A 12,879-nucleotide genomic window follows, 5' to 3' on the forward strand; every position below is an offset into this window, starting at 1 on the left:
GACTAGGACTAGACTAGACTAGGACTAGACTAGACTAGGACTAGACTAGACTAGGACTAGACTAGACTAGGACTAGACTAGACTAGGACTAGACTAGACTAGGACTAGACTAGACTAGGACTAGACTAGACTAGGACTAGACTAGACTAGGACTAGACTAGACTAGGACTAGACTAGACTAGGACTAGACTAGACTAGGACTAGACTAGACTAGGACTAGACTAGACTAGGACTAGACTAGACTAGGACTAGACTAGACTAGGACTAGACTAGACTAGGACTAGACTAGACTAGGACTAGACTAGACTAGGACTAGACTAGACTAGGACTAGACTAGACTAGGACTAGACTAGACTAGGACTAGACTAGACTAGGACTAGACTAGACTAGGACTAGACTAGGACTAGACTAGACTAGGACTAGACTAGACTAGACTAGGACTAGACTAGACTAGGACTAGACTAGGACTAGACTAGACTAGACTAGGACTAGACTAGACTAGGACTAGACTAGACTAGGACTAGACTAGACTAGGACTAGACTAGACTAGGACTAGACTAGACTAGGACTAGACTAGACTAGGACTAGACTAGACTAGGACTAGACTAGACTAGGACTAGACTAGACTAGGACTAGACTAGACTAGGACTAGACTAGACTAGACTAGGACTAGTCCTAGTCCTAGTCCTAGTCGACATAAAAATAGACAACGAAGCGTCGAAGCGAGAACTTGAGAAGATCATGTTCAAGCACCGTATCCGTATTCTGAGCCTATTGATCTCCGATACGAAACGTACAATGGCTAGCTTGAGACAAACGAAGCAGAACATGAACCGTAAGATAGACGAAGACTTCGATCAACCCGACGCAGAAAGGATACGCAAGATGGTGAAAGAGAAAACTGCTACGATCTTCGAGAAGGTTAGAGCGAGAGAGAGACGGAAAGTATCCAGTATGAAAACAAGGCAGGTAATGCAAATGAACAACGAAGCTGAATGGATAGTGAACACTACGACTGTGGAAATCCCGGACTATGTGGAACGAACACTCATGCTGGGCCCAAATTTCAACATAGAAGACAAAGGGGATATTCCATACGTGGAGTTGGTTGCGAGCATCGAGAAAAGCATTCAGAGAAAAGAAAATGCGGATGAAATCAGGTCGGAAGTGTCCAACGCGATGATAAACCATATCCACTATCATCGGCAACCTCGCCACCCACCAGAGGAGTGGATCCAGAAGGAAGTTTCCAAAAGCAGGAAGTTTTTGAAAGAAAACCCAAACCTGGTGGTAACAAAAGCGGATAAGGGGAGCAAAACGGTCATCATGGATCTAAACGAGTACCAAACCAAGATGCAGAATCTTCTCAACGACGGAACCACGTACAAAAGGATGACTACGAATCCGACGAACAGAGTTCTCAAGAAAATGAACAGTTTTATCGATGAATGGCACAGAAAGGGCTACATTGATTTCCGCACACAACGGAGATTAAAAGATTCGAGCTGCAACCCACCAAGAATCTACGGATTACCAAAGATTCACAAAGAGAACCGTCCGCTCCGGCCGGTGGTATCAACTATAGGATCGCCAACATACAACATGGCTCGATTCCTGGCGGACGTAATCGGAAAAGTGGTTGGAAAAACAGTTTTCCACGTACGCAACAGCTTCGATTTTGCGGAAGAAATCACAGGAGTCCAGACAAGTGAAGAAGAGGTATTGTTTTCGCTGGATGTGGTCTCGCTCTACACGAACGTACCAGTGGACTACGCGCTGAGGTGTCTGGAGGAAAGGTGGCCCGAAATAGAACAGCACACGAACATCGATAAAGATAGCTTCGTCGATGCAGTAAAGGTGGTCCTAGAATCAACTTTTTTCGTCTACCAAGCCAACGTTTACGCGCAAACGTTTGGCGTTCCAATGGGATCACCACTATCCCCGGTGATTGCAAATATCGTCATGGAAAAGTTGGAACAGGAGTGCATGGTGAAACTGGAGGAGAAGCAAATACGCATGAGAGTATACAAGCGTTATGTGGACGACTGCTTGTGCGTAGCCAGAAAAGACCAAATTCAAACGATCGTGGAAGTATTCAACGAGTTTCACGAACGTTTGCAATTCACGGTGGAAGAAGAAGTTGATGCGAAAATCAAATTTCTCGACATGATGTTGGAACGAGAAAATAATAAAATAACAACATCCTGGCTTCCCAAACAAGCCAACGGAAGATATTTGGATTTCACATCCAAAAGTCCGTTCCAGCACAAGCAAAACACCGCGATCGCGCTAATAGATCGCGCAATAAAATTGTCGTGCGGCGAGAAACGAGAAGAAGCTCTGAACCAAGCCACGCGGATCCTGGTGAAGAACAATTACCCAACGTGGTTCGTGCACAGGGTGAGAAAACAACGCGTCCACAAGCATTACAACTCACTGGACGCGGAAACCGGACCAGATCAACACGCAAAGTATGTGTCTGCTCCCTATGTACCATGCTTGAGTGAAAAATTGAGGAAAATACTGCGGCGCAATGACGTGGTATTAGCGTCCAGACCCCAAAATAAAATAAAACACAAAATCTTTAGCAAGATGAAGGACCCAATACCACCAGGGAAGCAGAGAAATGTGGTGTATTCCATACCATGCGGCGCGAACGACGGGAAGGTATACGTAGGCCAGACGAAACGGATGCTAGAGGTGAGGATGGCCGAGCACAAAAACGATTGCAAAAAACGGAATCCGAAATCTGGCTTAGCTGTGCACAATATGGAAGAAGGGCATTCGTTCGACTTCGAGAAAACAGCAGTGCTAGAACGCATTGAGGACCCGGAGACCAGGATTATCGCAGAGGTATTCCACATTAAAAAGATGGGAGAAAAACAAACGGTCAATCTACAACGTGAGTGTGGCAACTTTAATTCCACATACAATGGACTATTGGCCCAACTACCTGCACGATCCAATACACGAATGGGAAGACGACCGAACACAAACGATGACGAAGCTAATGACGAAACGGGCGATGTTGGACGTTGATAAGGATGCGGGAAAAAAGGGGAGTTAATTTAGTTTAATTTTGACCAGCCAAGCTGTTCGGTCTGGATCAGCATGTTGTAAGTGTAAATTGTAATTGTCTTTTTTGTATGAAAATTGTGAAAATGTTCAATAAATGTTTGTTTTAGGCGTCTGATGATGGCTGAAGCGTAGTAAGCCGAAACGCGTTACGCACAAGAAATACATGCGAGTTTCATTACAATTCACCGATAAAAGCCAATCAAACCAAATAATAGTAAAGGTCCACGGTGATTATCTTCAACCGATAGTCCTAGTCTAGTCTAGTCCTAGTCTAGTCTAGTCCTAGTCTAGTCTAGTCCTAGTCTAGTCTAGTCCTAGTCTAGTCTAGTCCTAGTCTAGTCTAGTCCTAGTCTAGTCTAGTCCTAGTCTAGTCTAGTCCTAGTCTAGTCTAGTCCTAGTCTAGTCTAGTCCTAGTCTAGTCTAGTCCTAGTCTAGTCTAGTCCTAGTCTAGTCTAGTCCTAGTCTAGTCTAGTCCTAGTCTAGTCTAGTCCTAGTCTAGTCTAGTCCTAGTCTAGTCTAGTCCTAGTCTAGTCTAGTCCTAGTCTAGTCTAGTCCTAGTCTAGTCTAGTCCTAGTCTAGTCTAGTCCTAGTCTAGTCTAGTCCTAGTCTAGTCTAGTCCTAGTCTAGTCTAGTCCTAGTCTAGTCTAGTCCTAGTCTAGTCTAGTCCTAGTCTAGTCTAGTCCTAGTCTAGTCTAGTCTAGTCTAGTCTAGGATATTCCTTAATGATGGTGATATGGGACAAGCAAGCTTGGAACAACAGTTCAGCAGTTTTCCTAGTTTTCCACCCATCCACCCACGCGACGACCAGTCCAACATCACGCAGTCGGGAGCTGTTAACATCCCACAGGCATTTGCTGCTGTCTGAGGAGAGGATGTTGCTGGTTCGCTTATCACGATGAGTGTGGAATGTGGCACTTCGACAGCCGGAGAAAAAAATGTTTCTAGACTAGGACTAGACTAGACTAGGACTAGACTAGACTAGGACTAGACTAGACTAGGACTAGACTAGACTAGGACTAGACTAGACTAGGACTAGACTAGACTAGGACTAGACTAGACTAGGACTAGACTAGACTAGGACTAGACTAGACTAGGACTAGACTAGACTAGGACTAGACTAGACTAGGACTAGACTAGACTAGGACTAGACTAGACTAGGACTAGACTAGACTAGGACTAGACTAGGACTAGACTAGACTAGGACTAGACTAGACTAGGACTAGACTAGACTAGGACTAGACTAGACTAGACTAGACTAGACTAAACTAGACTAGACTAGACTAGACTAGAAAACCCGTTTTTCAGAATGGATACATAGGTCAACTACGCCTAGATCAGCTCTGTATCGCTGTATAAAAATTTCCCTTCAGTGCCAGTCAGCGTCAGCCTATCCCCAGGAGGGGGTAAATTCCTCCTTACCCCGACGACGATCCTTGGTGGCAGTAGCAACGGGAGTCGGCGGCAGAACAGCGTGAGATTTCGACGTTCAATATGTTTTTTTTAGATGTGTTCCTTTTGAGTTGGGTCCGCCACCGTTCGTCGCGTCGTCGTCGTCGTCTCGTGCGGTGTTGTAAACACAAGTGCGACACCCTGCTGAGAGCAGACTATTAGTACCCAATAGCTTGGGATGAATTGTTTATGGTGATGTTGCGCCACGTTGCGATGATGAGTTGGGGAAGAGTAATGATGTTCTTCTGAAGATGCTATATGGGTTTGAACAAATTGTTTTACTCCGGGACTTACTTGGATGCAACGCAATTATCAAGTAATGGGTTGTTAGTATTGCAATAATTAATTGTTGCATTTGTTGAAGCATTTGATCTTCATTTTATAAATCTAATAATAAAATTCAAACAACTATTTAAATAACAAAGCGATTTGTTTTTGCGAAAACACTCATCTCCTAGTAATAAGCATCCTACAAATAAGTGCGAAGAAAATATTTCACAGTTTCTACTCGGTAAAAGACTACTGACCAAACATATTTGGACTCTATTCATTGTTGTGCAAATCTTACAATGTACATGCGATTACAGAACAAGCTACAAGAAAGTAATTATACACCACAACAATAACCTGAATGTTTTGTAGTGTTGAAGTTTTAAACAGTGCCACAGTGCCAAACTTTGAATCAGCATTTGCTTGAGTTTCCTGCTGTTTCCTGGTGCATGCTCAATCCTGATAAGTGACAAACCATACTGTGGCAAGATTGTGATACACAATGGTAAAGTTTACTTCCTGCAAACACCAATTTCGTGGTACACTATCGGATGGAAATTATTTTCCAGTTTTGCGTCTGTTTGGATTATATTTGTATTGTTTGTTTGCAAAAGTTTCATTTGCTTACACTACCTTAAAGCTTTGGATGATTATACTGTTTGGAGTAAGTCGGTAGTTAGAATCGGTAGAAGAATTTTCCTGTAAAGAAGGTAAAGAAACCGCATTGACAGCTCAAGTAGGTGAATTCTTTACTAGTTAGTGTATTTTTATTGATTCTCGAGTTGTTTCATGTGTATTGGCTCATTTAAACTGTAAGAGTTAAACAATTTGTCAATGACACCCTCGAAACGAACGAAACGAACAGAAGAGATATATGGCTATTTTTCACAACTATAAACAATATGTCACGGTCGCCATGTAATAACAAGTGATGCAGATACCATGTAGTGGATATTACATCTTCGGGTGAACCTGGTGGCTTTTCTCATGGTTATGATTCTCTGCCTTCGGACCGGAGTAGGGTAGAAGCTTCAGTTTGGGCCAGTCGGGTGTTTTGGCCATACTAAGTTTTCAGTCTGTTGCGATCTGAACCAGCAAAAAAATAAAAAATATTGCTAAAAAAAATTGTTCCGAATGTTAAGAGAAAGCAAGACGTATCTGGTGTCCTTGGTTCTGATATTATTCGATAGGGTCTGTCTAGTATCGAAAAAAAAAATACTTGAATGAACACCCTAAGAAGTATTCCGTTTTCAGCATAGTTGTTCTGCAATCTTAGAGCTTTTTGGCGGGACAGTAGGCAGTTGAATACGGTGGTGCAAGAGGCAATACTTGAACACCATCTTTGATCCCCTGCAGTCAAATTTTGTCACCCCATAATATTGTTTCTTTGACTTCGTTTTCTTTCCGGGAATTTCTACAGGAATTCTTCCGGGAATTTTTCCAGGAATTCCTCCGGGAATTCCACTGGGAATCTCTCCAAGAATTCCTCTGAAAATTCCTCTAGGACATCCTCCAGAAATTCCTCCCAGAAATACTCAGGAATTTGTCCGGGGATTCCTCCAGGAAGTCCTTCAGGGATTCCTTCAGGAGTTCCATCGGGAATTTATTCAGGAATTCCTCCGGGAATGTCTCCGGGAATTCCTCCGGAAATTTCTCCATCAGGAATTCCTCCGGTGATTCCTCAAGGAATGCCTTCGGATATTTCTCCAGGAATACCCCCGGGGATTGCTACAGAAATTCCCTCCAGGGATTCCTCCAGGAAAAAGGAGGAGATCCTAGAGGTATTACCGATGGAATTCCTGGTGGGACCTCCGGAAGAATTCCTGGATAAGTTCCCAGTGGAATTCCTGGAAGAATCTCTGAAGGAGTTCCTGGAAGAATCCCCGGTGGATATATGGTTAAAAATTGTGATGTGCTGTAGCAAATCTGAGCCTGGGTTCGGATTCAGCGGCCCAAAATCTGTCAGGGACACATTAGTTAGCTCTTGAGACAAAAAAAAAATGTGGCGCTGTGTTATTTATGGTGCATTTTCATTTATCTATGTGGGAATTAAATAGGCTGCCCAGGTCTTACTGAACATCTTTGTACAACACGCGATCTCTTTAAGTGCATTAAGGTACGCCGGGGCAAGTTAAAACGGGTGGGGCAAGATGAAACAGCTGGTTAACTTGATGTTATCTAATCATGATACACAATTTGAATGTCTTAACACATAGTTTTTGATTGAAACTGTTCGGTGAAGGAAAATTTTACAAGTTGTATTGAAATCTGTTTCAATTTACCTCGGTGTACCTTAACAAGATAAGATTTTTTTTCACGGTTTTCGGAATTAACACGGTTTTTTTACATAGTACGTATCCTTAAAAAAAACCTTAGTGTGCCCAGGGAGTCGAGAAAGTTTTCCTAACCGGAACAGGACTCGAACCCGCCGTCTACGGATTGGCGATCCATAGCCTTAACCACTAGGCTGACTGGAGACCCATTCGAAATACAAATACAATATACATCGTAGCCCTCCAGGAGGTGTGTTGGACAGGATCCATGGTGCGTACGATTAGAGGAAATCATACCATCTACCAGAGTTGTAGCAGCACACGCGAGCTGGGAACAGCTTTCATCGTGATGGGTGATATGCAGAGGTGCGTGATCGGTTGGTTGTCGATCGACGAAAGAATGTGCAGGTTGAGGATCAAGGGCCGATTCTTCAACTTCAGTATAATAAACGTGCACAGCCCACACTCCGGAAGCACTGATGATGACAAGGACGCATTTTACGCGCAGCTCGAACGCGAGTACGATCGCTGCCCTAGCCACGACGTCAAGATCATCATAGGAGATTTGAACGCTCATGTAAGCCAGGAGGAGGAATTCCGACCGACGATTGGTAAGTTCAGCGCCCACCAGCAGACGAACGAAAACGGCCTACTCATTGATTTCGCCGCCTCCAAAAATATGGCCATACGTAGCACCTTTTTCCACCACAGCCTCCCTTATCGTTACACCTGGAGATCACCACAGCAGACGGAATCTCAAGTCGACCACGTTCTGATTGATGGACGGCACTTCTCCGACATTATCGACGTCAGGACCTATCGTGGCGCCAACATCGACTCCGACTACTATCTTTTGATGGTCAAACTGCGCCCAAAAATCTCCGTCATCAACAATGTACGGTACCGGCGACCGCCACGGTACAACCCAAAGCGACTGAAGCAACCGGGTGTCGCCTCAGCATACGCGCAGAATCTCGAGGCCGCGTTGCCAGACGAGGACGAGCTCGATGAGGCCTTTCTAAAGGACTGCTGGAGTACAGTGAAAGTAGCTATCAACGACGCAGCCGAGAGTACCATCGGGTACGTGGAACGAATGGTTCGACGAAGAGTGCAGAACGGTTTTGGAGTAGAAGAACGCAGCGAGGGCTGCAATGCTTCAGCAAGGGACTCGACAGAACGTGGAATGTTACAAACAGAAGCGGAAACAGCAGACCCGCCTCTTTCAGGAGAAAAAGCGCCACCTGGAAGAAGCAGAGTGTGAAGAAATGGAACTGCTGTGCCGTTCCCAAGAAACACGGAAGTTCTCAACGCATCCCGCAACGGCTTTGTGTTGCGAGCCGAAATATGCAGGGAGGCCTTATGACGGACAGACGTGAGGTGATCGAAAGGTGGAAGCAGCACTTCGATCAGCACCTGAACGGCGTGGAGAACGTAGGCACGAGAGCCCACGGCAATGGAGGAAACGACGACGCCAGTGCAACGAAGGACGGAAATGAACCAACTCCGACGCTGAGGGAAGTTAAGGATGCCATTCACCAGCTCAAAACCAACAAAGCAGCTGGTAAGGATGGTATCGCAGCTGAACTTATCCAGATGGGCCCAGAAAAGTTGGCCACCTGTTTGCATCGGCTGATAGTCAGGATCTGGGAAACCGAACCGAGCTACCGGAGGAGTGGAAGGAAGGGGTAATCTGTTCCATTCACAAGAAAGGCAACCATTTGGAATGTGAGAGCTTTAGGGCGATCACTATTATGACTGCTGCCTACAAAGTGCTATCCCAGATCATCTTCCGTCGTCGGACACCTAAAATTAATGAGTTGGTGGGAAGTTATCAAGCCGGCTTCATCGACGGCTGGTCGACAACGGACCAGATCTTTACCGTACGGAAAATCCTCCAGAAATGCCGTGAATATCAGGTCCCAACGTATCAACTTTTTATCGACTTCAAAGCGGCATACGACAGTATCGATTGCGCAGAACTATGGAGAATCAAGGACTAAAACGGCTTTCCTGGGAAACTGACTAGACTGATTAAAGCAATGATGGACGGTGTGCAAAACTGCGTAAGGGTTTCGGGTAAACTATCCAGTTCATTCGAATCTCGCCAGGGACTGCGACAAGGTGATGGACTCTCATGCCTACTCTTCAACAGCGCTCTGGAAGGTGTGATGCGATGAGCCGGGCTCCATAGCCGGGGAACGATTTTCACAAAATGCGGACAATTTGTGTGCTTTGCGGACGACACGGACATTATTGCCAGAACATTTGGAACGGTGACAGAGTTGTACACCCGCCTGAAACGCGAAGCAGCAAAGGTCGGACTGGTGGTGAATGCTTCAAAAACAAAGTACATGCTGGTAGGCGGAACCGAAAACGACCGGATCCGTCTGGGTAGTAATGTTACGATAGACGGGGATACTTCCGAGGTGGTGGAGGAATTTGTTTACCTCGGATCCTTACTGACGGCTGTCAACAACGTGAGCCGTGAAATTCGGAGGCGCATCATCAGCGGAAGTCGGGCCTACTACGGGCTCCAGATGAAACTGCGGTCGAAAAAGATTCACCCACGCACCAAATGCACCATGTACAAATCGCTAATAAGACCGGTTATGTCTTCTACGGGCACGAGACATGGACCATGCTCGAGGAGGACCTGCAAGCACTCGGAGTTTTCGAGCGTCGAGTGCTTAGGACGATCTTCGGCGGTGTGCAGGAGAACGGTGTGTGGCGGAGAAGGATGAACCACGAGCTCGCTGCACTTTACGGCGAACCCAGCATCCAGAAGGTGGCCAAAGCCGGAAGGATACGGTGGGCAGGGCATGTTGCAAGAATGCCGGACAACAACCCTGCAAAGCTGGTGTTTGCTACTGTTCCGGTTGGCACAAGAAGACGTGGAGCGCAGAGAGCACGATGGGCGGACCAGGTGGAACGTGACCTGGCGAGCATTGGGCGCGACCGAGGATGGAGAGCGGCAGCCACAAACCGAGTATTGTGGCGTACTATTGTTGATTATGTCTTGTCCTAATGATGTTGAACAAATAAATGTCTGTATGTATGTATGTACTTGTATTGAAACTTGACAGTTGATAAATTTTTTTTATGAAGATTTAAATTGGGCGTTAAAGGGTTAAAAGAGTCCATGTTGTACGACAGCCTTGACTAGAGCACATCTATTACACTATTATTCTGAAGAATCTTCAGATATATTGTAGCTGATGGTGACCTATCTGCATATGTTCCATCCATGTCATCGTTGGAAACGTCGAGACCATCACATTTGGTGGAAATCCCAGTATCTGAGACGATTCTGCTGATCAATACAAAAGGATCATGTTCTGCTTTCTAAATGATTGCTTTAGCAGATGTGCTTGCCATGTTATCGTTCGATGATTGATTCTTTGTTTTATTTGAAGTGCTATTGTTTTAGTAGTCTTAATCGCTATTATCATCTAAAATTTGTTTATGATAATAATTTGATGTTGAACTGAATAAAATAAATTGTAAGCTGCCATGCGTCTCCACTAATTTGGTTCGTGTTGGATCACTTGGTAATTGGCTTCTTTAGTGGTGTTGAGATAATTCCATATTCTGAATCTGCATGCCAAACTGAGCCGAAATCCAAATTTTCATCAATTTTGGTGCCCGGGAACCTATTTAAAAATCAATTTGAAATTTGTATGGGAGCGATTTGTCGAATCACCCCTTGTCGCATTTTGTACTGAGCGGAGCTGTCAAGCAGTTGCCCAGCTGTCAAAAGGTGATTTCAAAAAATCTCTTTGAAATTGATTTTAGATACCAAAATAAAGTTCTAAAAATCTGAAAAAAATCATAGCGGCTCAGAAAAAGGTGCTCTTTCGTTTAAAAATAAAAAATCATTGAATTTTTCTTAATTTAAAAACCCAATTATTGCATTTCCATTGATAAAACTTTGCTAATTGCTATCGTTATTTTTCAGAACATTATGGAATCTAAGCTGCTCATACATTTGCCATTACTGATTTATTTGTTTACGCATTCACTCAACCAACAAGTCCTTTACATAAGGTACCCCGGGGCAAGTGGGACCTTAAAAAATGCTAGTTTGGTTTTGTCAAGCCAAAAAATTCTAAACATAAATAATTTTATAATTCCAATGGTTCTAAAAGACATTGTTGGTATGTTTCTTCTTAGTAATGGTCATTAAAACTGTTTCAAAATTTTTAAATTCTATATATTATGCATATTATGAAAAGTGGAACAGATCTTCATTTACACCGTATCACGGGGCAAGTGGGACCTATTCGAATTTTTTTGTTATAATGGCTTAATATAGTTGCTGCATATATGTAAGGCAGCATAAATTTTAAATGTGTTATGCGAATAACTATGTTTAGCGATTTATGTTGGAGAAGTTTTGTGGTATCGTGCATAAATTACGTAACACATATAATAACGAATCACTGAGAAAAAAAAATGATTTAACTCTAGCAGCTCGTGCAAAACAAATTGATTTTATTTATACAAAAAGCACCCTAAGGTTAAATGCCGAAAGATTTCCAAACCTACTTTTCATATTACATAGTTGATGAGTCTCGCCAAAAGGTTTTTCAACATTTACAGATGTTATGCTTTCCCTTACATAATATTACGATCATTAAATGAAGATTTTTAAATCGTAAAACCCGAATAAGTCGTTTTCCAATTTTCTGATACTTTATGGCCGATTCCTTAACATTCAGAAAAACTCATTATGCAGCGAAAAACGAAAAAATAATAGAATTTGCTTGAACTAAAATATGGAAAAATAGATAATTTCGAAAAAAATATGTTCTATCAAAGACTTCACCATTTCAAACAATAGCTTCATCATCAGAATAGAAGTAACTAAGTATAATTCAACGATTTATTACTTAAGGCGCCGGTTTTTACTTCACTTTTATGTGAATTTCGACTGAGGCTGAAGAAAGCGAGATAAATCTATGAAATTGTGTTTGTTTATTCTCAAAGGTCTCACTTGCCCCAGATGCTGAAATGCACTGGGGCAAGTGAGAGCAGTTAACAAAAGGTAATAAATGAAAATAAATTAGAGCTTTTTCGCTTAAAATAATTTGCAAGCACTCCAAATATTATGCTGAAACTGAAAAAGTTTTACTTTATTTGTTATTTTATTTTTAAACGACGAACGTAGTAGGGTACGTTATTGTCACTTAGTGAATTGAAAATTACATATGAACAACAATAACATATATGGTCTCTAAATGGTGAGAACAATAACAATTTTTGAATTCAAAGTATCCGTTGGTGTGATACCTATGTTTTCTATGAAGAATGTTTGCCTTAAAAATAAAAAATAAAAAAAGTTATAGCTGTAGGTCTCACTTGCCCCGAATTCTCACTTGCCCCGGGATACCTTACGTATTACGTACGTATTTCGGTACAGCTTGGACATCCTCGGAGAACAGAACCAGCAATTTCATCATTCATTGCCATCCTTCACACTCCAGTTATCAGGACTGACTGCAGGAGCTGAACGTGTCCCGTGTTTAGTCATTCCGGTCTCATAGCATCGTCGCAACGGCATCGCCGCCATCGGCCACGCGGATGCGGGGGATGATAAAACCGAAGACGAGAAAAACTCCCAACCCGATCTGCTGGGATGCACGATTTTCCACCGCGTGATACGGTCGTCCGTCGCGTTGTCGTCATCGGATCGGTCGGGTCCGACTAGGAACCGATTCGTACTGGGTGGCGTCGCGACGCTGGCTGGTGGAAGCATGCTGCCTCCAGTCAGTAACTTCCTAGAGTAGACCGCCGTCGCCGCCGCTCTGCC

The 12,879-nt window shown here is 43.5% G+C and overlaps 1 protein-coding gene across 1 annotated transcript; it reads left to right on the forward strand.

Annotated features, from left to right (window-relative positions):
• Positions 1–798: 798 nt before the first annotated feature.
• Positions 799–12,856, forward strand: LOC134286298 (uncharacterized). The gene is made up of 2 exons (XM_062847903.1): positions 799–2,400; positions 12,614–12,856. The coding sequence occupies exons 1-2, from the start codon at positions 799–801 to the stop codon at positions 12,854–12,856; spliced, it is 1,845 nt and encodes a 614-aa protein (XP_062703887.1).
• The last annotated feature ends 23 nt before the right edge of the window (positions 12,857–12,879 follow it).

The sequence above is a fragment of the Aedes albopictus genome, chromosome 2 (genome assembly GCF_035046485.1).
Source record: "Aedes albopictus strain Foshan chromosome 2, AalbF5, whole genome shotgun sequence".
Classification (NCBI taxonomy): domain Eukaryota; kingdom Metazoa; phylum Arthropoda; class Insecta; order Diptera; family Culicidae; genus Aedes; species Aedes albopictus.

Coding starts and splice junctions, on each gene's coding strand:
- LOC134286298 (XM_062847903.1), top strand. CDS start 799: ATGGCTAGCTTGAGACAAACGAAGCAGAACATGAACCGTAAGATAGAC. Junction 2,401..12,613: donor CAACGTGGTTCGTGCACAGG/GTGAGAAAACAA, acceptor CCGGTCTCATAG/CATCGTCGCAACGGCATCGC.